At 37.5% G+C, this 26,339-nt stretch overlaps 3 protein-coding genes across 5 annotated transcripts in view; 2 read left to right on the top strand and 1 right to left on the bottom strand.

Moving 5' to 3' along the window:
* The window catches only part of LOC106904221 (A-type potassium channel modulatory protein KCNIP2), a 50,246-nt gene extending 42,674 nt beyond the window's left edge, over positions 1–7,572 (top strand). For both annotated transcript variants that reach the window (XM_014968438.2, XM_014968437.2), the window contains exons 2-8: positions 2,092–2,216; positions 2,297–2,366; positions 3,917–3,987; positions 4,188–4,295; positions 5,240–5,344; positions 5,435–5,497; positions 5,585–7,572. In XM_014968438.2, coding sequence (XP_014823924.1) covers positions 2,092–2,216; positions 2,297–2,366; positions 3,917–3,987; positions 4,188–4,295; positions 5,240–5,344; positions 5,435–5,497; positions 5,585–5,632 — 590 coding nt within the window. In that variant the 3' untranslated portion in view covers positions 5,633–7,572. The remainder of the gene's footprint in view (positions 1–2,091; positions 2,217–2,296; positions 2,367–3,916; positions 3,988–4,187; positions 4,296–5,239; positions 5,345–5,434; positions 5,498–5,584) is intronic.
* A 2,501-nt stretch (positions 7,573–10,073) lies between these two features.
* Positions 10,074–14,216, bottom strand: cox15 (cytochrome c oxidase assembly factor COX15). Its single transcript, XM_014968432.2, has 9 exons — positions 14,016–14,216; positions 13,188–13,375; positions 12,961–13,083; positions 12,582–12,768; positions 12,294–12,461; positions 12,095–12,176; positions 11,528–11,682; positions 11,310–11,423; positions 10,074–11,226 (listed from the first exon to the last, which is right to left on the bottom strand). Exons 1-9 carry the CDS (start codon positions 14,088–14,090, stop codon positions 11,095–11,097), a joined length of 1,224 nt encoding a protein of 407 aa, XP_014823918.2. The 5' UTR covers positions 14,091–14,216; the 3' UTR covers positions 10,074–11,094.
* Positions 14,217–15,134: 918 nt separating this feature from the next.
* cutc (cutC copper transporter homolog (E. coli)) lies at positions 15,135–23,417 on the top strand. 2 transcript variants are annotated; one of them, XM_014968433.2, is made up of 12 exons: positions 15,135–15,204; positions 15,924–16,043; positions 16,128–16,303; positions 16,378–16,449; positions 18,095–18,188; positions 18,478–18,537; positions 18,631–18,840; positions 20,942–20,977; positions 21,134–21,267; positions 22,344–22,371; positions 22,459–22,564; positions 22,692–23,417. In XM_014968433.2, the coding sequence occupies exons 1-12, from the start codon at positions 15,135–15,137 to the stop codon at positions 22,801–22,803; spliced, it is 1,218 nt and encodes a 405-aa protein (XP_014823919.2). In that variant the 3' UTR covers positions 22,804–23,417. The 2 variants fall into 2 exon arrangements, with proteins under 2 accessions (XP_014823919.2, XP_014823920.1); XM_014968434.2 differs by lacking the exons at positions 15,135–15,204; positions 15,924–16,043; positions 16,128–16,303; positions 16,378–16,449 and adding an exon at positions 16,766–17,995.
* Positions 23,418–26,339: the final 2,922 nt, after the last annotated feature.

Genomic DNA, 26,339 nt, shown 5'->3' with positions numbered 1-26,339 from the left:
ATGACCTTCTTAACCCAGTCACCAGGTCCTCCACAGAGGAGGTGGAAAATAAGACCTGGGTAGGTAAGGTACCATGACAGAGGTCACTGATTTAAAAAAGCTCTCTAGTGCCCCTGTACCCTGAAAGGTCTGGACATTGTGAAAATGTTGTGATTTACAAGCGTCTTTGGTGTTGCAGCGGAGGCTTGGACAACACCGACAGAGTGACTGACCAGGGTGGTGTTTCCAATTGTGCCAGAGAGCATGTTCCAGCAATTGTATCACAATACTTAACTCTCTAAAGTAAGCTTAGTGTGGGGAGTTTGAAAGAAGGCAGTAACTGATTCTCGAGTCTTGGACTCCAGAAGAAGAGTGTTTTTGTCCTGGCTGTTAAACATTGATGTAGTCATTACCCTTAAGGAAATGCTATTGGGGTCTTAGGACATTTTGGTTGGTCAGTTCATGTGTGTTTTGTGGGAGTTGATACTGTAAGATCACAGAGTGTCTTGCAGTATGTCTATAACTAAGGTAAGTGGTGTGTCCTCACGTTTTTTTCCAAATCAATTTTTTTTCCCAGTGTGGATTGGACTCCACCAGTGCTTCTCTTGCCCTCCCTTCTGTTTGTGTCATTTATTGATGGGATCTCTGCAGCTGCTATGGTTCCTTATGCATCTTCAAACCATGATTTCTACCATGTCCTGGAGCAGTTTGCAGCTCAGACTGATGCAGCTGGGACGAGAGCCTGCTCTTCTAAATCTGAGGTCGTCATTCTAGATCTAGAAGTAGATTACACCTGGAATTCAGTTTCTGTCTGAAGGGGTACCTTGATGTCTTTTTCAGAAGTGATGGTACGGTGAAGCAGTAAATGAATAGACAGATCTGGATCTCATCTTTCGTAATACAGACATTACTCTGGTCTGTCTATGTGCTAACTCTTACATATAGTCGCGAGACATTGATGATGACCAAAAGCAGGAGATCACAGCTAAAAATTAGCCTCCTCCATATGGTGGTCAGTCTCAGTGTCTGGGGTCATAAAGAGTGATGGAGAAGAAAATTGGGATAAAAAGGGGTTGTTAAACTAGATGAGAAGATAAAGTAGAATGAAAAGGGATCTCAGGAGAGTGGAGGAGAAAAAGGGAATGAAAAAGGTGTCTTAAAGAGAGACTAGGAGAAAATGGATCAAGGGTCATAAAGGAGGAATAAGGAGGATGAGTGAAATAAAACGGAGTTGTAAAAAGTTTCAGGACGATGGGTGGGGAGAGAAGACAAGTAGAGAGAATGTGAGAATGAATAGACAAGTTGCAAGCAGAGAGGGTTCAAGAGCACAAGACAGAGTACTGCTTGAGTGTATCAGCTATGATGTGGCTCTTATTCTTAACTTATCTACATTCGTACTGTAAACATTTGGGATTTTATAAAAAAGGTAAAATAACTGTTAAGTTTGTTTTATCCATATTAATGATCCATGTCCTTCACTTCACAAGCGCGTTTATCACAGTTCTATAGGTTCAAACGCATGAAATAGTCTTCCAGTGTCCAGCAGTATATTTTACTGAACTTTCTGTTTTGTTCTCATTCATTAATAAAACGTTTTGTATGAGTCTTCTAGATTGTCCACAGGATGTACAGATTGACATTAGTGTACTTCTTGAAACATAGTCGTGGTGTGCTTTTGAATGGTATTGCCAATGTTCGGGGTGGCAGCTAAAAATTATGGCAATGACTCTAACTTTGACATCTTTAGAATACGTTTTAGAAATGTTTCGTGGTTCATGTTTTAAATGCAACAAGGAGTGTTGCATTTAACCTAAACCTAATCCCAATTAAGTTGCTCATCTGAACTCAAAATTAGATTATTTTCCCAGTACATGAATTTATATGACACATTTTCTTTGTTTCATTGAGTTTTCTCTCCTTTCTTTAGTTGTGAAAATATAATCTTTTTGGTTTTGTGTAATGTTTAATTTACGTACAACGAAAAGTGTGGCTGGATGTGATTTTCTTTACATGACTGTGATATTACTAGTAAGATGACTTTCCCTTCTTGAGGCTTGGATCTTGCCCTGATGGCTATTTTTACAGCGACTAACCCTTTTATGTCTCTTACAGACAGTGTTGAAGATGACTTTGAGTTGTCCACTGTGTGCCATCGCCCAGAGAGCATGGACAAGCTGGAAGAGCAGACAAAGTTCACCAAGAAGGAGTTGCAGGTCCTCTACAGGGGTTTCAAAAATGTAGGTTTCCATTGTTCACTTTTATTCTCAGCTGCATTTAAATATGTTAGTATTTTCATTTTCCTTTTGTTTTTCACTAGGAGTGTCCGAGTGGAGTGGTGAATGAGGAGAACTTTAAAAACATTTACTCACAGTTCTTTCCTCAGGGCGGTGAGTTTAATATTTGACAGTGTAATTTAAATGTTGATATTTCTATTAAAATAAATGTTCAACAAATAGATGTACACCACTGTAAAATAATCTGACATTTATATTTTTCTGTTGTTGCTTTTTGTGTCATGCCTAAATGTTTCAGGTGATCAAAAATAATATTAAGATCCGACAAAGATGACCTGAGTAAATACTGTTATGGCTCAACTCAGAGGCCACAAGTACAGATGTACACAGTATAAACTAAAGGTTCTAAGTAATTAATTTATTTAAATTAAATGTAGTTAAAATAGAAGTTTCTAATATAATATATGAAAGTCAGTCAAATATGTTGTGTGACATTAATGACTGTAAACCATGTTTAAAAGTTGCGTTGTGCAAGCAAACTGAAATAAGAACCAAAAGGTGGCAGTATACCATGTTGAGAAGTCAGTTTGTAATCAGGGTTTAAATAACTGAGACTCTTTAGGTCACTGGATGTTCCAAATACATTCACAGTGTTAGAGACAAAAGGTAAATAGCCCAACCTAAAGAAAATAACACCTGCAAAGGTTGCAACAACATTAAGATATGTTTTTTTTTATTAGTGGGAAAAGCTAAAAACCAACATGGTTGGCACCACAAAACCTTAGAATTTGTTGTGCCACCAGTATTGGCAACTCATGTCATCATGAATTTGAGAAAAATAATAATCAGTTTATGTATCGAAATTTTGACCCATTTTTCTTTACAGAATGTTTTTAAATTTGTAACACTGGATGGCCTTTTGGGCTTGAAAAGGCTATTAAAGGTCATGTCACCATTTATCAATTTTTGATTAGGCCACTCTGACATCTTCATTTTCTGGAACTTGTTAGACATGGACTTGCTGGTGTGCTTCTGATCTTGGTTCTGTCCCGTGAGCTGATGGCCCAACATGCTGATTCTAGATGTTTTGGCGAAGAGTTAAATAAAGGGTTCCATCAGCAAAGCATTCCCAGAATATCACATTATCACTACTATGTTTGACTGATTTTCTTTTTCTGAAATGCTGCATTGGTTTTATGCTAGATGTATTAGTGATGTGTATCTTCCTAAAATGTTCAATGCAGATCATTTTAGAGGCAAAATTGGTTTGTGTTGCTGTTTTTCCTTGAAAAAAATCGAATAATTATTTGGAAACTGTATTATGTTTCTACTCAGCTCATCTTTGTACATAATGACATTTACCTGGTGGTCTTTAATGTTCAGACTTTAAAAAAATGAAAACAGAAATCTGTAAGGGAAGCACTGAATGGAAGCGTATCTTTCTTTTTATCACAATAAAATAACTACTCTATTTTTAACTCATAATAATCAGTTCTTCCTAACCGTAGTAGATGTTCTGCAGTGAGGCAAAGTGATCTATCATTTCATGATATTTAGTTTTATGAAATGTTAACCACTTGCCTCCAGTTGTATCTGAAATTATTTTTATATCTAGTCTATATTTGGCTCACTGCTAATCAGAGCCGTTCAAAGACTTCACGTTTCCGCTGCTCTCGGGTTACTCTTAGTCTCTCCCTTTGCAGATTCGAGTATGTATGCACATTTCCTGTTTGAAGCCTTCGACACCAACAAGAATGGCTCCGTTAGTTTCGAGGTGAGCTCTGTTCTTTGAACGGATCAAAGCAAATCTGGGCTCATCTGTAATTTGACACAGCAGTGGCAGTCAAACAAAGATGTATTATCCACCTCAACACCAGCCCACAGGGCAGAGAAAGTCATAAATAGTTTACCTCATCAATATGTCAGACCTTTAGATCAATTAGCAGTTCCTAATTGATTAATTTTCCCTATCAGGACTTTGTTTTTGGTCTGTCCATCATCTTGAGAGGGACGATTAATGACCGGCTAAACTGGGCTTTTAACCTATATGACCTGAACAAGGATGGCTGCATTACTAAAGAGGTAACACACTCACGTTAATTTGAGAACCGACAAGTTTTATTTTAATAGATTTGAATTTCAATATCCTTTCAGAATTTTGAACTTATCCCTTGTGTTAAGCATTTATTGCCTTCCAGCGTTTGAGATTTCTTTCGTCTGTCACTTATCCAAAAACTGGTCACAGAGGTAACATGTAAAACAAAAAACAAAAAAAACAAAAAACGGAAACCTAGAAATCTCTCACCCAACTGGGACTCTCCAGCATATCCTGGGGGATCTCAATGTGTTTATTTCCAGGCCAGAAGCAATGAATGTTGAATCCTGTGATTGGGGGTTTCCCTAGGATCTCCCCTTTAGCGGGTGTCAGGTGTCTGAACCACCTTAGCTGACTCGTCTTGATGTGGAGGAGAAGTGAATCTAATTTGAGCTTCCCTTAGTGAGTGCAGCCACTCTATAGATGAAGATAATTCAGGACATTTGTATTTGAGATTTTGTTCTTTCAGTCATAATCCAGGTCTCATCACTTATAGATGAAGGTCAGAGCAAAGACAGGTAAATTGAGAGCTTTTGGTTCTGCTGTTCTCCAGCATGACACAGGACAGCAGCATCTGCGTTACTGCAGACAAGGCCTCAGCCTGTCTATTGATTTCCTTCTTCATTTTAGAAGATTGTCCACAGGATGAACAAGACACTCTAACTTCTCTTCTTGAGGCAGACCAGGAGGGAGTAGTCCACCTTTTCCTGTTTGAAAGCTATCACTTTGAGGTGAACTGCCCTCCCCCAGAATGAACTTTCCCAGGAAGGCTTAGAAGTGTAATCCCTCAGCAGCTGGAACATTCCCTTCGGTCCTCTTGTCTAAAAATCAGAACCCACACTTTGATTTTTACCTCTTCAACCGTCATAAAAGAATATTGTTTTCTTCTACATCTCTAACACCTGTGTGTTTTTTGACATTAACTTTGTAGGAAATGCTGGACATCATGAAGTCCATCTATGACATGATGGGAAAATACACGTACCCCACTATGATGGACGATGCTCCAAGGGAACACGTGGAGAGCTTCTTTCAGGTTTAATTTCTCAGTGTTTGCTTTGATGTTATCTCCCAGACTGCATATGGTCACAGACATTCTTTTGAAAATTAATATGTTTTCTTTCAGAAAATGGACCAGAATAGAGATGGGGTGGTCACCATAGATGAATTTATTGATTCATGTAAAAAGGTACAGAGAAAACTTTTGTCTGTAGTTGCCCTCGGTTTTAACCACATGAGCGTAAACAAAGTGGTGTTTGTCTCTGTCTCCGTTCAGGATGAGAACATCATGCAGTCCATGCAGCTGTTTGACAATGTCATCTAAGGATCTGGACCAGTGAGGATACTGGCACCAGGGAGGGGAGTGGTGTTGGCGGAAAAGGCATCAGGACTGAAGAGATAGAACGAGTTTGTGAATGTTTGTGTGTCTGTCTGTGTGTGTGGCTGAGTGGGATACAGGCCTGAGCTTGTGTCATCGCTGAGAACTGTGAATCCTTTGGGCGCAGAGAGACCATCACCCTCCTCCTGGACCTCTAGTGGCATTTCTTCCAGCAACGGTGGAGTTTCCATGACTCCCAGGCTAATCGTAAAGAACCTTAATTAGTTTTATCCTTGAGCACAGACAAAGAATGCTTGCAGTGGGCTTACGGCAACTAGCACACCCCCAGCAGTTTTATTTGAACTTTTATTTATTACTGTGTCTAGCGGGTCAGCTGTCACAGCTTGCAAAGGCTGGACTCAGCCGGATCAAGTTTCCTTTAAAACCTTGATCCGAAATAACTTTCTCCCTTTGCCCTATTATGCTCGATATTTGGATTTGTGATTCTGATCTCGCCTCTGTTGCGCGCCGTGCGGGAACGCCTCCCTGGAGCCGAGAGGAACCATAGAAATGAGTCTGTGGCCACCTGGTGGACGTGACGGAGAAAGACACTTCCTGATGGAGCGATCAACAAATTGAAGATCCCAGAGAGTCGAGTTGAAAGCTAAACAAAAGTGTTTTCCAAGAGAAACTGACTTCAGTATCGCATGATGATGTCACTAATATCTAATTACATATTTAAAGAGATACTCCAAAGTCTGCTCGTCTGTCTGCTGTTCCTAGTCATTCACAGGTGCCTCACCCTCTTTGTGTGTGCGTGCGTGTGTGTGCATGTGTATCAGGAAGACATGCTGTCTGTCTTACAGATGAGTCCCCGCGGTGGGTCGGCACCCCTGTTTATTCATGGGTTAGACTAATTCCTGGCCTTCCAAACTATCCAGTCCTAGCAGTAGTTGTCTGATGACTGTTGTAATGTTTTTAGCATTCCCAGTGGAATGACAATTAGCCAGTGCGATGTTGGAATAGCACTATAGTTGATCAGCTTTTGACCAGTCAAACCATGTCAGTATACGACTGTAAACCGCAGTCATACTGGGCTTTCAAATTTCATTAAAGGGAAAATCAGTGTATCCAAGACCGTATGTGTGAAATTCTTATTACCTGAAATGTCATGTGGTTGTAGCAGGTTCTACCACTTCAGAATCATGTTTATTTTGAATAAAAGGCTATTTAGCTTTTCCAGAGTTACAATATGATGAATATGGATGTTTTGATTTTTTTTCCCCATGTCCGCCACGTTTCCCTTTTCTTATTATCCATATTTCTGCCACCAAAGAGGAAATATTAGACAAATGTGAGTCTAATGGATATGAGACACTGTAATCAGTGAGGCAAAAAGCACTTAGAGGTAAAGGTATGCAGTTTTGCCTGCTCACTGTCAATGTCACTCAAGGTTGTGAACCTGCATGATAAGCTGTTATGAATATTTCTTTAAAAATGTTTACAGCTACCATATAATTTGCCTCTTTTTATACCAGAACATCACTGAGCTCCAACACCTTGTTACCAGAGGCACTGAAACATTAATTCAGAGAACCTAACATGGAATAGCAATAATGTTCTCCATCACAGTACCTTTCCATTTCCACCCAATCTCTCACTTCCGTCAAAGGAACTGCATTTTTTGTATTATTTTCTTTCAAACATTCCTAACTCTGTGGTATAGTTTACACATGCAGTACTTTTTATTTTACTAGAAAAGTGTTTCAGCTCAGTTCTTAGGTTCCTGACTACAGTAAAACCTGTCTATACCCGCATGTACTGTGTCTAGAGCAATGAAAAGTTACATGTTGTAATGATTGTCCGGTTAGCTAGCTGCTGGTTGCATTACATATTCAAAATGTGTATATTTTGTACAGAGATAATAAAAATCAGTTACTATGCAACATGGGATGAAATTTGAATTTCAAAGACTCCACATTCTTGTCTCTTTAGAATTTCATTACTGTGATTCATTCCTATACTCATGAAACTATATAGTAAATAAAGGAAAAATAAAATGTTCGAAATGCCCCATTTTCAGCAACAACAGATTTTATTACTGTAGAAAAACTTTCTTAGGCTAATTCTTTTTTTATACAAAATCATCAGGAAATGGATCAGGCTAGCCACACAACACTGCCAAAACTGTAACCTAGATGATCAATCAATGTATTGCTTTCTCAGTCATTTGTTGGGATTTTTTCTTTTTTTTTTAAAAGAGATTTAACCACTTATGAAAACAGCAATTTCATTGTATTTGTAAGAAATTCAGAGCAAATGCTTATTTTGGTGACTAATGTCTTTTCCGTTCATGTACCCATATAGACCTGTCAGTCTTTTCCACCAGGGAATATTAACCCATTGATAAAAATCTGGTGGTTGTTCTAAAGAGCTTTCTTTTATAGACGTATGTAGCATTTCAAGTCATTTTTTTCTCATTACAGATGTATATTAGCACAATCATTTGCCCCATCTTAGTGCAATTGCATTACATTCTTACAGAAAAAAAAAAAACATAAAGCAATAATTTTATTGTATATATCCACTGAATTAGAATGCTTCGGGTCTCCTAAAATTGTGGAGACCCACAAATTATAGTTATATTTACCTTTTTTTTTTATCTAATGTGGTGAAATTCTACATTTAATTTCTGGAGAGAAATTTAGTGTCACAAGAAAATGAATGTCACAATTACATATGTTCCAATTAGTTACAGTAGGAATTTGATCAACCTTCCCAAGAATCTCAGAAGTAGGTGAGTCAAACAGAAACAAATAACAGAACAAGAGGATCCTTGTTTTTTTTTTTTTTTTTTTGCTTTCTCTTTTATACTGTTCGTTATTCTGCAATAGCCAGCCACGCCTTAATCTCACCAACGGCTGACTACTGACCAGCTCTCTATCTAACAGGTCCGGAAAACCCCTGAAACCTGGGCCTTACCCTAAAATAGGTATACAGGAGATTCTCTGTTTAAACTGGTGGCGGAGAAAACTCGTCTAGCTCTAACTACCTTCAGCTCCAGAAGTTACGGCCCTTTTCAGTTGAGAAACAATCGACAGAGTAGCCCTCGCTGCCGCATAGCTTCAACAACCACTCCTGTTAACGGTAGCTTTTCTCCTAAAAATAACGTGCACTTGTTATCGGCTAGATTCGTCTTAAAACCCATCTATTTTACTTGGCTTTCAACACCAGTGGGATCTAGTTTTAAATTGTATGTTTTTGTTTTTAAACTGTTTTTAAATTACTTTTTTATTTATGTTGTGTCTTTAAATTGTACAGCACTTTGTATCAACTGTGGTTGTTTTAAAGTGCTTTATAAATAAAGTTGGTATGGTATGGTATGGTATAGATTGGATTTAGTGACTTAGACCTAAGTCCCAGGGCCATTATTTTACACTCGCCAAAGGAAAGTATGAAGCCACCATATCTCTGGAATCATGTATGTTAACTTTACTAATTATCAGGAGAACCCTTAATTAATCAAACTGACTCAATTAATTTCAATGTCCACAATTTCTATTAATTTTTACAATGTAATTTATTATGCAAGCTTTAGCAGGGGGTAAATAATAAGCAGAGTTTCTTTCAGAGATTACAATTCACAACAATATAAAATCAAATTAAAATCAATCATAACCTACTCTTTTTCCTAGTCCTATTTGTGTCACCAGTTCCACTAAGCGAGGCTTTTGGGGGGCAGTTCAACTCACACCTGATGGCAACTTGATCTTGGCAGCTGAGGTTCTCAGATGTCCTTGGTTAGAGTCTCTGTCCTGACGGAGCAAAATTCTCTCTTCAGAAAAGAAGCAAAGTTGATCAATCCGTCTTCCATTAAACGAACATGATCTTCATCACTAAGTGACCTTTGTCTTTTCTCCAAGTCCGCCACAGTAAAATGCGGATCATTGGGTGGAGGCAGAGGGGTCAGCCGGATCAGGAACCGAGGCTGGAGGCTGATGGATCTTGTCCTTTCTTTGCGGCGCGAAGTTTCAACTCTCCCTCGGTCCCAGGGTGTGGTCCTCTGCTGATCTTCAGTCTGCACCCTTTCATGGTCTCCTCTTCTGCGCCGCGGACTAAGAACAGTTTCCTCCCCAGCTTGCTGGCTTTTAAACCTTCTTGGTTCATGGTTGTGTGTGGGAGAGGTCTCATGACTCACCCCTCCCTATTATTTCATCGGAAAGTACCCATCCTCCCTAACTCCGCTCCACCCTGAATTTGTTAATACCCAAATTTTTCTTGTCTGACTGCTGCAGCTTTTGTCCAATACTTCTCTTTTTCTTCTGTTGGCCATCTGGCAGTTATTGCCTTTTTGGGAGATGTTCTATGACCTCCGCCCAGCTTAGTGTACTGTTCTTTTCCTCCTGTACTCAAATCCACAGCCTTCTTATAATATCATGAAACTCGATCTCTTCAAAATACAATTATAATTAAGCTGTTACCGTTATTACAGATCACGAATACAGAGTATATATTTCAACTATACGTTACAGACATTGTGATTACAATAACACCAATCATCTCACTATTACACACATATGTACTTTATAATCATTTCAATCGTTACACACATATGCAATCTATATTTCATTTCTTTAATCATCATTAAATCATCATACAAAGTCACTGTTGTCTCCCAGGCCCATACTCCGTTTTCTGCGTGTACCTAGAGATCTCACACTCCCAGGCCAGTTTTCTCGACAATACAAACTCAACAAGCTTTCTTTACAAACATTGATTACACTTTTCTGAATACATTTTACTCAATTACATTCATTTTCAGAAAAATATGGACAAAACTTTATTATATCTAATTATGTTATCTAAAGCAATAAGATTTCAATTAGCAACCAGTGTAAAAACTGATAAGCCAACCAGGCTGTAAACAATAGTGAGTATTTACAAGGTAAAAAAATAAAAAAGTTAAAGAATTTATATTTTGTGTTTTAATTTGCTATTGGGTATGATTAGACAGGACATGGGCCGAGGAGGAGTCGAGGTCTCTATTGTCACTGTGTCAGTTATGTTTGGGTTTTTTCTCTGTTTTTATTGTGTTCTCTTGCTACGTTTAGTTCTAAAGAAGTGAGTCCTGTTCCTTTGATGGTTTTTTTGAGTTGGGACAAAGCTGAACTTCCGAGTCAAACTGTTGATCTCTGGGTGTTAGAAATAAAAACAAAACACCACACCACCGTCTGCCTGAACCTTTGTCCCAAGCCGCAACATACTGCATCATGACATCTATATGGGGCCCCGACTCTGTGGCCCCCCATTTAGTTTTAGAGTCTGTTCATGAGCAAGAGCCTTGAAAAACCTATAAACAACACCCTATTGTCAAATGAGGTTCATCTCTTCTTCCATTGTTGCTTCTTTTTATTGCCAGTTAAGACTTGTCATGTGATTAAACAGGCTTGTCCACAAAGGAGAAGGCTTTACTTTGGCATTTTACGAAGTTCAGCCAGAACCCAAATGGCAAAAGTCAGAAGAGCGATGGATCCAGACTGGTGAGTTGCTGCCAATGGAGTAGGAACATACAGTAGAAGTGTGCTGATACCGAGTGCTACCTAATGAGCAGAAAAATCACGTTTAGTTATAGTGACATATAATTGCACCATTGTGTTGTAGAAATTTCTGCCTGAAAGCATACCTGTGTATAAGCCATTGCTGCAAGCAGGCCGATGGCGATCTTAGCCCTTCTGGGTAGCATCATCCTCCTTGAGAACAGATAAAGGCCGGTGATTGCTGTCAGACAGCCAATCCCCTAAAATATGAAGAAAAAGATTGAAAAGAAGATTAGCATATCACTGCATTAATTCACCGGCATTCAGATTGTACTGAATTTGAAATACACCAAAGATAACATACCAAAATCCTGTGGTCAAACTGTACTGTGGTGGGATTTTCAAAGATGTTCTTAAGCGCCGGAGAGAAGGCCAGTATATCATCAGGAATCCATTTATCTGCCATCTTAGGGAATGAGTTATACACCAGGCCAGCATCCAAACCAGCAACAAAGGCACCTTCAAAACACAAACATCAGCAAAACTATTACATACCTAACATGTTTGATGTTCAGTAAAACTAGAGTTACAACAAAAACACATTTAGCTCCCAATTTGCTGATATTCAAATTGCATTCACTGAAATCTCTTTTGCCAAACATTACACAGAATAAAGCAACCTAATGAATAGTCAATAACATTTTGAAGCAGATTTATTCTGCGTCTGGTATGAAAGGGAAAAAAACAACAAAAAACCTTAACCTTTCCTTGCCACAGTTATCTCCTTTAGGAGTATTCACTACACCTTCTTAAAATGTATTCACTGAACAGGCTCTGTTTTTGTTAACCTTAGCACTGCTTTTAAGTAACACAAGCACTTGAAAGTACTTCTATTGTTTTCCTCAATGGACATTTTTATTTTAAGCATCACCTGAGAGAGCAGTTAGGAAGATCAGTCCACCCGTTCCCTTTGCAAACTTTCTGAGCTGCATGAGACGTTTAGAGTCTGTCATCTAGGAAGTAGATGAAATAAGAGGGACAAAAAAACAATATTATCCAACTAGAAATTGTTTATTTACATCAAATAGATCAAGACAAAGTTAAGACAAAAAACTAGACCAAAACTCTACCTTATGTGCAGGCAGCATCAGAGTAAGCCCGGTCCAGAGACTAGCACAGTAGAGCACTAGGGCAGAACCCAGATGAGCACACAGACGGTACTGGCTGACCCGCGGGACATCATGGGATTCAGGGTTTTCCTCCAGCCCACTTTTTACCATGTACCAGCCCAGAAGACCCTGACGAGATTAATACACTTCAATTGGGAGACGATTTGCAAACCTTTGTGGAAAACTTTACTAACTGAATAAAAAAGACAATATTTATCTTGATGTTAAGATAAATAAATGATGTCTGACCTGGAAGAACACAAATCCACACAGCCCCAGCACTTTTCCCTTCATGGAACGTGTGAAGTATCCTTTTTTCCAGAAGTACGCGGCAGGCAGGATGTATGCTAGTCCAACAAGCCTGCCCCACATGCGATGACCCCACTCCATGTAGAAGATGAACTTAAACTCAGGCAGAGTCATCTCATGGTTAAGGCTGCAAAATAAAACCTTCATTTAGTTGCATAGTTATAAAAAAAACTAGATTACATATTAAATCAAGAATAAGAAAAAAAAAAACAGAATACATTTCTACTCTGTTAAAAAAAAAAGAATACGTAAAAAAGATTTCAGTGCATCTTTAAACTGTCCTTATAATGTTAAAACAAGAAAAAGAAATAAGGCGCACATTTTGAACTCTGGAAACTGTTTGTACTTGGAAAACTCGGCCTCCCACTCGGCCTCAGACTGAGGTGGTTTCATCTCTCTCACCAGATGCCAGTTAACCATTGAGAGTCCAGACTCTGTTAGCCTGAACAACAATAAAAAAAAACAAAAAAAAACACAGACACACATCAGCACTTATTGCATTTCAAACAATTACAAAACCAGTGACGATAGTTAAGTTACTTTTACCTTGTGACACCACCCAAGACCACCGCCCCAACCACAAGCCCACTGCAGCCGAGCAACCAGCGACCCACTATGCGGTTTGTTGCTGCGTTGGGTACAGCTACTGCTGGGGTGGAGGGCGGCCCTGCTTCTACAGTGATGGAGCTCTGGTTTCTCCTCACAAGCCATTGTCGCAACTGTGGACGCTGATGCTGGAAATAAAGAAGAGAAAGCAAACATAGGCATAGCTTCTATATTATGATTTAATTTAATTTGAGGTGTTGTTCAAGTTGTAAAGAAACTACAACACAACGCAGACTAGTTTCAAAGAATATTTCATGAATGAAATCTTTATTTCCCTCATAAAAAGACTCTGACTTATTACCAGGTTTTGTAAACTTCACAGTGGTTTTATGGAAGCACTGGCAAAAAAAAAAGTTTGTTTTGTTTAGTTTTTCTTTCTTTTTGTTTTTGCCTATTGCAGGTTTTATATTGACGTGTATTTTCAAATGTCTTCCTTTCAGAATACCCAGGGCTATTCAGAAAACACATCCAGGCAGGTGTAACGTCGCCAGATATATATATATATATATATATATATATATATATGCTTACTTTCCACCTTGACAGTAACAACAATGCGGCTGAAGGTCAGTGATGCAATATCATAATGATACGTGACTTCACAGCGTTACTGGTCAATATTAAGTTAATGTAAAATGTGTCCAAGATGCATTTCAGTAAAAACAACCTGACTTCCTAGATGTTCATCGCAAATCTGTTGTTATTGCGACCTTTTCCTTTAGCTTGTTAGGTTAGCTACAAATAGCAACTGAACGTAGCTCAACTTACGCTGTTCTGTTGAAAACCCTTCCCAGCATATCTGCAACCACAAAATATCGTAGTCCGTAACTTCGAGAGTAGCATTTTAGTTTCTTTGTGTCCCCCTGAGCTCCTATGGTATTACAGTTCTGTCCTAAAGGTGAACTGCTGCTGCAACAAGACTGGTTTGGTAATGCTGGTGATGCGCACACCGGCTCAACTTTAACCCGATGACGTCGACAGACGTCACGTTGAAGTAATCAGGAAGTCAGTTAATTAAAAATAAAAGAATAAAAACCAGAAACCAATGATATCTAATTAATAAATTTCTCTCTCTCTCTTTCTCTCTCCCTCTCTCTCTGTTTCTTTATGTCTGGTTAATAAAATTAACAAATTTCTTAATATTGGCTGCATGTTTCTTAATTATGGTAAAACCGTACCATATTAGAACTGTTTTGTGATGAAGTTTTGTGGATGTATTTTTAAAATTATAATTACAAAGTTTAACTCTTTGAAAACTTTCATTCTTCTATAAGCAGCTCATCTTAACGTGGACCGTCATATAAAAACAACTTTATCTCACCACACAAATACCTCATCTGGTGCAGATATTTTATTTAAAAAGACATCTATTTCTTGAGACTTGTGTTCTGAGTGGGATTCTGGTGGCTCAGCTGTTAAAAGAGACATAAAAATTAATAGCAGTTTCTGTGGGGATCATCCAGAAACTGTGACAGATCTTTTTTGTAACTTTACACGTAGGAGTTGAACAAGTTTATTACCATACACTTTTCCTGAGGGAAAATGTTCTGTTGTTTTTTAGAATCCATAAAAACTATGATAAATGTGTTTGTTTGTTTTTTCATTAATTCTAATGCTAACTCTTCTACCTAAATTGTATATTCATGAATGTAAATGTGCTAATAAAACGGATTTATATAAAATCAGTATCAGATTTTACCAACAAAAATATTTCAAAGCAATTCACATGTGTGAATTTACGCATGTATTCGTTTAATTGGCAGCCCTGGTCATTTGCTCATATTAGTGTTGTATTCTATATTCTTCATACATTCATTTGTTGTACTTGTCATTTGTATAATAAAGTTTCTTTAAAAAATTTTTTTGTCTGGTCCTTACTTCCTGAGCATGCGCAGAACAAGATTACAGTACCTCCTACCTCGACGACTATTTATCGAACTGTCCTTACTACCCAGAGGTATAAAGTATTTATTGCTCAACTTATATCATATGTATGTCTTGTAATGTATTCCTATAAATTTCTGTTTGTCATTTATTAAGATGAATTGTTTTAATTTTTGTCCCTGAAAGTGTATAATTTGATGATTTTAACTGATATGTCGAGCTGAGTTCTCCCGTCGAGATAGGTTTCGCCGTGTTTTTTTAAAGCTGGTGAATCACTCCAAACCATGCTCGAAACGTTTCTTTGGCCGTCTTTAGCTACAGTTTCCATTCAGTAAAAGTCTTTATTAGGCATCTCTAGATGTCGACAGTTAGCCGGTGAGTGAATTGGCACAAATTTCTGTTTGTGTGAGAGGTATTCAAACGGCAGTCTGCTGTCAATAAGAGGTGAACAGGGGTATGGCAAGCCGTTTTAACATAAAATTTACTTCACAGCACTACGTTCAACATTTTAATAGTTGAATTCGACTCATACCTGTAAAATGTACAGATGCACTCACACACATTTTATATTTCTACATATCTAACTGATGGCGCCATTACGCTTTATCTGAGTGTATTTCATTGCAAAACACAGTTGACATCCTGCATTCACAGTTGAACCCACACATGTATAAAACAAAAATATGCCGTTTATGTAGAGTAGAGTGACTGTTGAGTGAATCAACATTTTTCACCTATTGCTTTTTTACTGAAACTATTGAAAATAACTAGCTATTGTTGCATTTCTCCAAGAGATGGAAAGAAAGTGGGAAGAGATTTTCTTCTATCTTTCCCAACGATCCTTCCCAGAGGACTTTCGGAAATCTCAGAGGCAAAACCTCAGGAGATATGCCACCAAATTCACTTTGAAGGGTTAGTATCAAAAACACTAGTGTGCATATATCTAATGTCTTATTAATGTTCCTCTTTCATTAAAGCCATATTTATTTTGTTTAGAAGGAGAACTTTACTTTGGAAACAGAAAGGTCGTTAAGACCAAGGAGGAGGCAAAGGAACTTTTTAAAGAGTTTCACATTTCTCCAACTGGTTTACACATGGGAATTGTGAAAACAAGATCGGCTATGTGCACCAAGTTTTACTGGCATGGCATATCTGTGGATGTGGACAAATGGGTATGCCTCTTATAATAGCAACATAAAGTATTGTTTGTTCATTTTGTTATACCTATTCTTTCTTTATCCAAAAGGTTGCAGAGTGTGATAACTGCCAAAGGGTTGGCAGACCTTTGGCTTATGGTCAGAAACGCAAATATGTTAAGGTAAATGTGCTCTCGCAGAAAAGCTGATGTTGAAAATAAAGTTTGAAGGAAAGTTTTTTTTTTAAATTTATTTATTTATTTTTTTTATTTGACATCTGACAACAGGTGTGCCAATTATTTGACAATGGAGATTGTGTAATATAAACAAAGTAGATTTTTCCCCTGTTTAATTTGCAAGAAAGAAGCTATAATCACTTTAAAAGACAAATGCATTTGTCTTTAGCAAGAAAACACTTCACTTAAACAATGCCATCTGGAGAGAGGTCTTTACAATGTCCTGATAAATAATTTGAACAAATGCAGTTGCACAATATTGAAACTCCACTGTAATTGCATTATATTTGGGTGCAATGTTTCAATCACCACAGACTCCTAGAATGCAATCTTTGGAAAGACGTAGCACTGCAAGTCTCTGGCATTCATTCTCTGCATATATGTAATCTATTTAGCCAACCGAATGAGCTTTTATTTCCCTTAATGTATGGAACCAGAGAATTTGACAAAGATTATGAAGAAGAGAGAGGACATAGTGTTGTGGGGAAGAAAAAAGTAGAAAATGAGGATTATTGTTGATATCATCATTGCAGTTTTTATTAATAGTAATGAAACATGTTTCTGAAATTGTGCAGCCCCACAAAAAACATGGTCATTCCTTATTCTTAATAAACAGGGCTGATTCAAGAAAAAATGAAAACATAATTTTAACATTTTTACTATAACATGTAATAAATCTACTGTTTTTCTTTTTTCTATTTTCTTTTTTTAATTAACTTGCACCTGGGCAATAAGTTCAACATGTTTCACATCTACCTCCAAATAATGGCTTAGGCAAACAAAACAGTTTAACTAAATATTTCTCTGGTTTGAAGAACTAAAACGAAATCAATGTTATATTTGTGCTTTTTCTTTCAGGAAAAAATTTAGGCAATTTTGGGTAAATTTCAAAAACATTTTGTTTTGTATTCATTGGTATGTTCTACTTTAATTGGCAGATTTGTTAATTTTATATAAGTGACTGAAGTAATTGGTACTAAAATATATATGTATTGTTATTTACGATAAAACATTCTCGTTAGTATTTTGGTCAAGGCAAACCTGCCTTTACCAATATGGCGGAAGCGAGGACGTGTTGTTTCTGCAGGGCAACAAAAGCGATGTTTTCGCTCTTTTATTGTATGCTTGTATCAAGCTAACGTCCATGGCTAAATGTAATTAATGTTTGGCCAAACTATTACGCTCATCCGAAATTATAACTAGTTAATAAACACGTCTTATCTATTATTTTAAAAAGCCGTAACGGCGATCCCGAGTGCTGTAAGTATTATTATATAAGCGTATCTCGCATGGGCGGTCTCACGCCATCTAGAGATGTTTGTAGCACACTGTAAACATAGGCCCGCCCGCACAAATAAAGCGACTGTTAAATTAAACAAACCGGAAACTGGTCATCCATTGTAGTGCTTGGCTCCCACAAAAATATGTCCTGACTCTGAATCGCACTCAAAACATTCTTTCGGGTTCCTTCTGTTGATAGGAAAAGGAAAAGGTACATGTGGTAGTTATAACTAGTGAAAGTTTACATACTTGTAAACTTGTTTACTAAAAAAAAATAAAAATTGAATGCTATGTCTATATCCCTTTTCAGCGTTCCCTTGGCCTGAAATTCATGATGGCACAGAGCATTTTATTGGAGGTATGCGTGGATTCCGTGGAATCTGCTGTCAATGCTGAGCGAGGAGGTCAGTGAAGAATAGCGCAATTTGCTCTGCTTTATATTTTTAAACCCATATTATCTCCCTGTCTTAAAATCTAGCCCTGCTTAAAAGCAAGGTCAAAGGTTGCAAATTGCTGACTCCATTTTAGTGGTGTTTCAAACATGTCTATATTATTTCTGGCAGGTATTGTGCTTTAGTCATGTCAGAAGTCATTGTTAAGTTAATGTGCAGAGTTGCTTTAATTCGCAAAGGTTAAAGGCTTTGAAGTTTTTCCTGACAGTTGTTTTTGTTTTGTTTTTTTCTGTCCTTTTAGGTGCTGGTCGACTGGAGTTGTGTTCAAGTCTTATGGAGGGAGGTCTCACTCCCAGTCTTGGTGAGCTGCACATTGTAGATTCGTCCTAGGAACTCTGTAGCTTACATAGCCGCATAATCACAATTCTTTTGCTTCTTATTTGTTTTGCTGCAGGTCTTCTACAGGTGGTAAAGCAATATATTAAAATTCCAGTCTATGTAATGATACGGCCTCGAGGTGGGGACTTCCTTTATTCTGACCAAGAAGTGGAGGTGATGAAGAAGGACATTGAGCTGATGAAGACGCAGGGAGCAGATGGTGTAGTGGTAGGCGCCCTGACAGAGACTGGAGGGGTGGATGCAGGTCTCTGCATGGAGCTGATAGGTACAGTTGATGTAAATAGTTTACACACCGCTGCTAAAATAACTAGTTGGTGGACTGTAGAAAAATAAGACCAAGATAAATAACTTCAGAACTTTTTCCACCTTTCATTTGACCTTAAATAAAACAGAATGAAACTAAAATCTTTTTTGGTGCACACCACCTATAAATAGGAAATCATAATTACATAGAACATATTGAACATAGTCAGCTTCGAGTGGATCAAAAAAGTAGTGCAACTGTTAAATTTCTGGCTATTTTATTTGGTTTTGCAGAAGAAGTGAGAATAATCCTCCATCTTCGACATATGTATGGCGTATGTCTGTTTTTACTAAGAAGATTGTCCATGCTTGGCTAAATCTCTCAAATGGATGTGGCAAAATGTGCTATGGTCTGCTGGAACCATGGTGGAACTTCTTGGAAAAGTTTCCAATAAGTTCACTTAGTGAAGTTGAAATCAATTATCTAAATACAGTCAGCATTGGCATAAAATCTTCAGGCTTCTGCTAGAAAGCATCTTTCAGCACAACAGCAACAAAAAGCACACAATTGATCAACATAAATGGTCTCACTATACCAAGCTTATATTTTGAAGTAACCCAACCAAACCTGAATGGACCTTTTTTTTTTTTTACATCATAATAGATTGTCATTTTAGACCTTTAAAACATAACATTATATCTTTAGAGCAGAGAATACATCAGTTTACATAGGTAAAACTGCTCTCGTATGACTTAGCACAAAACAAATGCTGAAGCATACATCATGCAGTGAAAATGATGCACTTCTTGTGAAATGTTTTTGAAACAGGCCCTCAGTAGGGGCCTGGATTTTCCCAGAGTTTTTAACAAATGCTATAATTTCTCCCAACTACAGGATGTATTATAAGTAAGGAAAAAAAATGTTTTAACAGTTTGAATATAACCATGTAATTGTCCTATAGGAGTATTGTATAAGGCATATTATTATGGCTCGGTGTTCTCAGCAAAGGAGATTGAAGTACGTAGAAACTTTTTTTCAAATTTTACAGCGTGTATGTTTGCAACAGGCATTTACAATGTGTGTTAAAACTGACTGCCAGAAGGGGGAGACAAAATATGAGCATAAACAGCCCAAAAGCTGGTGTCAGAATTGCAGTCTTACTGATATAAATAGATTTGGACCATGACGTTCCTCTTGGGCAGCTTTTAGGTTTTTCATCATCAATGCGTGGAAAGCACAGAATCTGCTATCAGCTGATTGAGAGTTTTATTCTAGATCAAACCGGTGTTGTCTGTTTGTGGAAGCTATGGCTAATATAATACAAATAACATTGTAGAAATTAAGAAATATAATTAAGAGGCAAATCTTAAAGGCTGTAACTTTGTTGAAATCTTCAAGAATGGCCATTTTCATTAACTTACATGACGAGTCAGCAGTTTTTTTTAGGATGTAGGTGGAAGTGCTTTTCACTTTGTCAACAGTCAAGGGAGGACTTTATATCCATCTGAATTGCTTTATTGAGGTATAAAATGTCCTCATAAATCTTTACAAACAGGCTTGCTGTAGCACAAGTAATGAAAACAAAATCAGGCATAGCTTTTTTTAAATTTTATTTTAATTTTTAACATTACATGTCCAAATGCTGTATTTTTCCCACTTTTGTGTTGGAGTTTCCATTAAGATGCCAATTATTGATGAGACTAGCTGTCAAAGACCCACCATGATGAAAGTAGGAAGGGAGCAGATCAATAGCCTGCTCTTGATCCAACTGAGAGCCATGACTCTAGTTTATTTTAGGCCATCACTATGGGAAAAAAAAGGAATGCTCTTCTCTACAGCCTGTTTTATATTTGCTGTGTTTCGACATGACACTGTAGGATGGATTTGACATTTTTTCTGAGTTATTTTCTCTATCACAGAGTTGATGCTTTACAGGCTTCGTCCGTTCTGCATATTTGTGCGGCACCAGTTTTTAATCTGCAAAGCTATGTGACAAACCAATTTTCTCGGCATGCAGGTTATTAAAATAAAAAAAAAAAGTCAACAATAGCTCAAATTAAATTTGGAAACTTGCCAATTTTCCTGCTGCTAATAAGATGCTCTGTGCCTTCCTGCTCCCCAGCTGCTGCTCGTCCTCTGCCTTTGACCTTCCATCGAGGTAACCGTACTTGCTAAACAACTCCCAGCATTCGCACCTAAAGAAATATCACAGATCCTCAGCAGAATAGAGAACTCTTTATTAGAATCTCGAGGAATACAGATTTCAGAGCGAGTCTAACTTCTCCGCCTGGATGTCGTGTTGATCTTCCTGCAGCTTTTGACATGGCCTACGACCCAGCAGTTGCTCTGGAGACTCTGATATCGTTAGGATTCGAGCGGGTGCTGACGAGTGGCTGCGACAGCTCGGCTTTGGAGGGGCTGCCCGTTATTAAACGGCTCATCGATCAAGTATGTGTTACAGAAGCTCTAGAAGCCTTGCTGGCAGTTGATCAGATGTTGATCAGTACTTCAAAACGTTTTTCTTAATATTCACTTGATAAGTTTTTTTTTATTATTCTCTTGGAGTAAGAGCTGTGGAGCCTCGGTTAAATAATTAGAATTGGCATTCGTATACAGAGTAGTAACTTCTTTTGTTGATTTAATTTCGGGTGAAAAGAGCCCACTGCAGAATGATGGGCTTCAAATAGTTTGGAAATGACCTAAAATTTCTCCCCAACAAGAATCGCGTTCCTTAGATCAGTGCTAGTGTCTTTTTCCTCCTTGATATTCCCTTAATATCCACAGGCAGCTCTGCTTTATTAGAAGTGCTTCCACTTCCTGATGACCAGTTAATCAGTGCTGATCAACAGAACCTGATTGCTGCAATACCTTTATAATAATTATAAGGTAATTAAATCTGCGTCATAATGTACAGAAGAAAAGGCTTTAAAATTTTCATCTGTGTGTAATTATTGGACTTTTTTATTCCCTAATACACTTGAGTCCATAACTATTCATACATTGTCAGATTTAGATTTTACCAACATGTTTCTTCTGACTCCTAGTAATAACATTTTGGAGTTACCCAGCCATAGCCCCACCTTGAATCTGATATTTCAATATTATGGTGATGATAGTCAGGAGGCCTTTCAACCTCAAAGTTTTGGAGCTTATCACCAAAGATAGCAGGCCAAAGGAATGTGCAAAAAGCTGAACAGCAATTATAAAATGGGTGTGATTGCTGTTAATTACAGTAAAGCTGTTTCCATTGGCTATGGAAAAGACTATAAATATTTTTTGATGTGTCTTGTTTGAATAAAATATAAACAAAAGTGAAATCTGATACTTCTTTAAATCATATTTTTATAGGAATCTGCCACATTTCCTATCTTAAATTCCTAAACCCTTTTTTTGAACAAAACTATTTTGTGACTTAAAAATTGCCTGTGGCATGAATGATTTTGGGCTTAACTGTGTGTTTAGTCAATGTTCAAAAATGGCTGTGTTGTTAGAATCATTCTGACTTTGCGATCTGCTCTTAACAGGCCAAAGGGAGGATAATCGTAATGCCAGGTCAGTACCCCCATTTTTCTCGCTTTGCTTTCTGCATATATCATTTATTAATTTCTCATTTTCTTCTTTTATGTCTTCAAATGACAGGTGGTGGCATTACAGAGAGGAACCTGCAGAGAATACTGGAGGGCTCTGGAGCTGAGGAGTTTCACTGCTCAGCTCGCTCCAGCAGAGACTCTGCAATGAAATTCAGGTCTGTTTTAAAGCCAGCCCTAAATAATGCTTACTTGAGCATGTTTCTACTACACTTAACAAAATAATTGCCAACAAACTCAAAACGCAAAAGCTTAGTGAAATGCTTCTAAACATTTTACGTGCAGGAACTCCTGCGTAACGATGGGAGCTACGATAGCAGCGCCTGAGTACGGCCTGAAGGTGGCAGATGCCAGCAAAGTCCGGAGTCTGAATGCAATCGCCAAAAATACCTTGTGATACCTCAAAAAGATGAACAGTTGGTTTTTTTTTCATACATTCATTTTCAAATGTCCTCAGTGTTAGTTTTCTTTAATCAGAGCATTAACATTTAAACAGTGTGTGTACTTTTGCAGCTCAGGGAAAGCACTGCTGTCTTACATGCTGTTAATGAAGGTTTGTTCCCGAACAGAAAGCTGTGGATCATTCACAGGTGTGTTTGTACGTGCAGAACACAAAAAGAACAGCATTTCGCACAACATTATGGGAAAACTGGAAAAAAGTATTTAAAAAACAAAGAGTCATAAAACTACAAAAGAACATAAAACAGTTGAACAATTGAAAGAAAGTACATTCAGTGCAATGTTGGAACTGTTTTGTTTCCTTAGCTGTGTTCTTTTCCTTTCTGGTTTTGATTTTTCATTTAGCTGTTTCGTTCTGATACCATTGTGTTTTGCATATTTTAATCGAACCAATTTTGAGCTAAGATGTGTGGAGAGTTTTAAAACTCTGGGTTTGATTTGTAAAGTAATAAACATGATCAGATCTCTGGATCTGAGAAAAAAAAAAGATATCCTTTCAATCTGGTTTATTTATATAGCGCCAATTCACAACATGCCAATTTTACAAGAAAAGCCAATTCAGTCTAATTATACATATTTAAATTCAAGTACATACATTCAAGTTGTTCACAATTGTCAAAAAACCCAATCAAGCTTTTGAATTTGTTCACAACGTAGAGGGAGAAGATGAACTAAGATGCTGATTTGTTAAAAGAAAATTGTTTGCTTTTTTTTTTTTCTTTTCAAGTGTGCACTGACTTTCACAAAGTTGCAACTCACATTTACACACCTTTGTAGGCATTCATTAAACAGTTTATATTGTGTGACTTTAGGGATGCACAAGAGGTCAAGATGGTAATGATGCTGTTGCTAAATATAAAAAAAATATATGTTATTCCCATGTTATTACAAAGTTTAAAGTCTCTATATGTAGCAAAAAGTTGCCTAAAACGTTAATCTCAACCCTCTCATATTTAACAAAACTATTAGTCATTTGTGACCTAAAATACCCCAAAACAAAACTATACTTTAACTTGTTAATGATGATATGCCTCTTTTGGTTGGCTATGCAGGCTAATATTGAAGGGTGGCATTTAATTACTGTCCAGTTTCTAAGTTAAGTTTCTTTTTCAAGATTGATTAAAACAAGACACATTACACTAAAATGACCTCTAAACACATTCCTACCAGCAGCAGCAGCATAGTTGTATTTAGAACAGTGAATATAGTATTTTTTTATCATGTATTGGTGTCACGTTGCTGTCCTGCAAGAATATTGAGTCAGCATGACTATGCCCATGTGAAATTAGTAAATGTTTAATGATTACCTACAACACAGTAGGAGTCATCTCTTTCATGGCCATTGAAGATAGTCAGAACCCCCACCCACACACACACACACGCACACGCACACACACACACACGCATATGATCTAATTGCATTTGAGACTATATTTACAGAGATGGACTTTAAGAACCTTTCCGTCACACAGATATAGCTCATTGGTAATAAAAAGTATTCATCTATTTTGAATAAGATCAGTTGGGGTTGTTTTTGTGCACTGAGTTGTTTATCAGCTCTGATAACACCAGTGCCAGTCAGACACTGATAATAAGCTAATGGTAGCAGCCTGCATGATTGTGAACTTTTTAATTGCCCATATTTCCGGAAAGAAAAATCACCTAAATCACGAGTGCTTGTCTTCGTGAACTTTTGCAGTACAAACAACAAAAGAGTTGAAATCTAGCAAATTACTAAAAAACATTTTTTCTTAAGTAGGACAGTGTTGTTGTTTTTTTAAGGATGTTTGTATGCACGTTTGTCAGTGCGACTGAGTAAATAGTGTTAAGTGCTTTATGTAGTCAATATGACTTAGGAAAGAACTATTTAAATTCAATCTATTGTCCATTTTACAGTTTCATTTATCTTTCAGTTACACTTGATTATTATCAGGCTGGTATCTAATGTCTATAGTTGGAACTTCTTCTTTTTAAAATGAATCAAGTGCAACTAATTTGTCCGCTTTTAAGCATTTGATGAAGCTTTAAAGCAATCTAATAAAAACGTGAGTTGATTCAACTCAAAGTTAAATTTAGGAAAACCGTTTTTTGAATTATTTTCCTCTCTTTACCCATACAGACACACTCCTATTTGCACATCTGTGTCATTTCTCTTGGGTTGAACTTATATAGATTTTCACCATAAAATCCATCCCCTATGCATGCAGGCTGCTTGTTGGTGGTATTCTACAGTGATTCCGAGAAGGTAGTGTTACAAGGTGGACATGAATTGGAATGACGGCAATTTAGCCACAAAGTGGAAGGCCTCAGTAAGTCACAGCAGAGTCAGCGGATGCTGAGGTACATGGTGTGCAAAGGTCACAGCTTTTTGCAGAACTTCCAACTTTATATGGCATTGAGTTTATCTCAGAGAGCATCATGAAATGGGCTTCATGGTTGAAATCTTGCAACCACCAATTCCATGGTAAAGGATGCTGTTTGCTTTACCTTGGAAACAACATCCAAGGAGAAGGATGCTGTTTCCACATTAGAGCAGTGGAAACGTGTTTTCTGGAGAGACAAATCATTTCTCTGTCTGGCATTCCAGTGAATAAACTTTGTTTGGTGTTTTCAAGTGGAACAGTACTTCCCTGATTCCACTGTGTCAAATGTCAAGTTCAGTGTAGAGATAATTATGGTGCGGAGCCTTCATGCAAGAGTTGGGCTCATTAGTTTCAGTGAAATGTTTTAGTGCTACAGCATACCGAGACTTTTTCCTTCAGTTTAGTCACTGAAAAAAGAAAACAGGTGACCCGACTTGAAAATGTTTTAATTTGTTACAAGTTTAAAATTAATTTTAAAAAGTTAAAAATACTAAGTTTTCTTGTAATACAAACATAAATAAATTAAGTTTGACAAATGTAATTTGATTACATGTAATAAAGTAACTTTTTTTTAACTTGGAGCTCCATTGTTTTTTACTAGAGATGCACTCTTTACTCTAGTAACATGATTGGCAAATCAATAAGTGATTTTTGGCGTGCAGAAAGTCTGTACAGAGTCCTGACATCAGCCTGACAAAGCATCCTTGGGATCAATTAGAAACTTCGAGCCAGGCCTCCTCATCCATCATTAGGCCCCGACTTTACAAACGCGCTTCTACAAAAATGGTGAAAAATTCTCAATGGTCTCCTGACAACCAATATTTTGGCAAAATAATAATAGCCTGTTAGGAATAAATCAGAGCAGCTCTTAATTTCCATCATGTGCAGTGTGGAAGAAACTTGTGGCCCCCTTCAGTTACCTTTTCTCTACATTGTAAACACAATGGAGGGATGTTAATCTAGTCCTAATCTCACATATCTCACTTTAAGTACAGTGTGAATGTTCAGTGTGCCCTCGGGGTCTGAAGTCCGCTCCTCTCCCTGACAAAAACAGAATGAGGTAAAAGGGTTCTGCGATTACCACACCCCCAAGTCTGTGACTAATCAGTGT

The sequence above is a fragment of the Poecilia mexicana genome, unplaced genomic scaffold, assembly GCF_051168715.1.
Source record: "Poecilia mexicana isolate PSO_F unplaced genomic scaffold, ASM5116871v1 scaffold_15, whole genome shotgun sequence".
In the NCBI taxonomy this organism is placed as follows: Eukaryota; Metazoa; Chordata; class Actinopteri; order Cyprinodontiformes; family Poeciliidae; genus Poecilia; species Poecilia mexicana.
Note: the sequence above shows the minus strand (reverse complement) of the source record. Positions and strands in the feature narration are given on the sequence as shown.

Excerpts from the sequence above, each read along its gene's own strand:
- cutc (XM_014968433.2), top strand. The coding sequence starts at position 15,135 with ATGCGCAGAACAAGATTACAGTACCTCCTACCTCGACGACTATTTATC. Across the intron at positions 16,044-16,127 it reads CACCAAATTCACTTTGAAGG|AAGGAGAACTTTACTTTGGA; the intron begins GTTAGTATCAAA and ends TATTTTGTTTAG. Across the intron at positions 21,268-22,343 it reads TTAAACGGCTCATCGATCAA|GCCAAAGGGAGGATAATCGT; the intron begins GTATGTGTTACA and ends TGCTCTTAACAG.
- cox15 (XM_014968432.2), bottom strand. The coding sequence starts at position 14,090 with ATGCTACTCTCGAAGTTACGGACTACGATATTTTGTGGTTGCAGATAT. Across the intron at positions 13,084-13,187 it reads GTCTTGGGTGGTGTCACAAG|GCTAACAGAGTCTGGACTCT; the intron begins GTAAAAGTAACT and ends ATTGTTGTTCAG. Across the intron at positions 11,424-11,527 it reads AGTTTGACCACAGGATTTTG|GGGATTGGCTGTCTGACAGC; the intron begins GTATGTTATCTT and ends TTCATATTTTAG.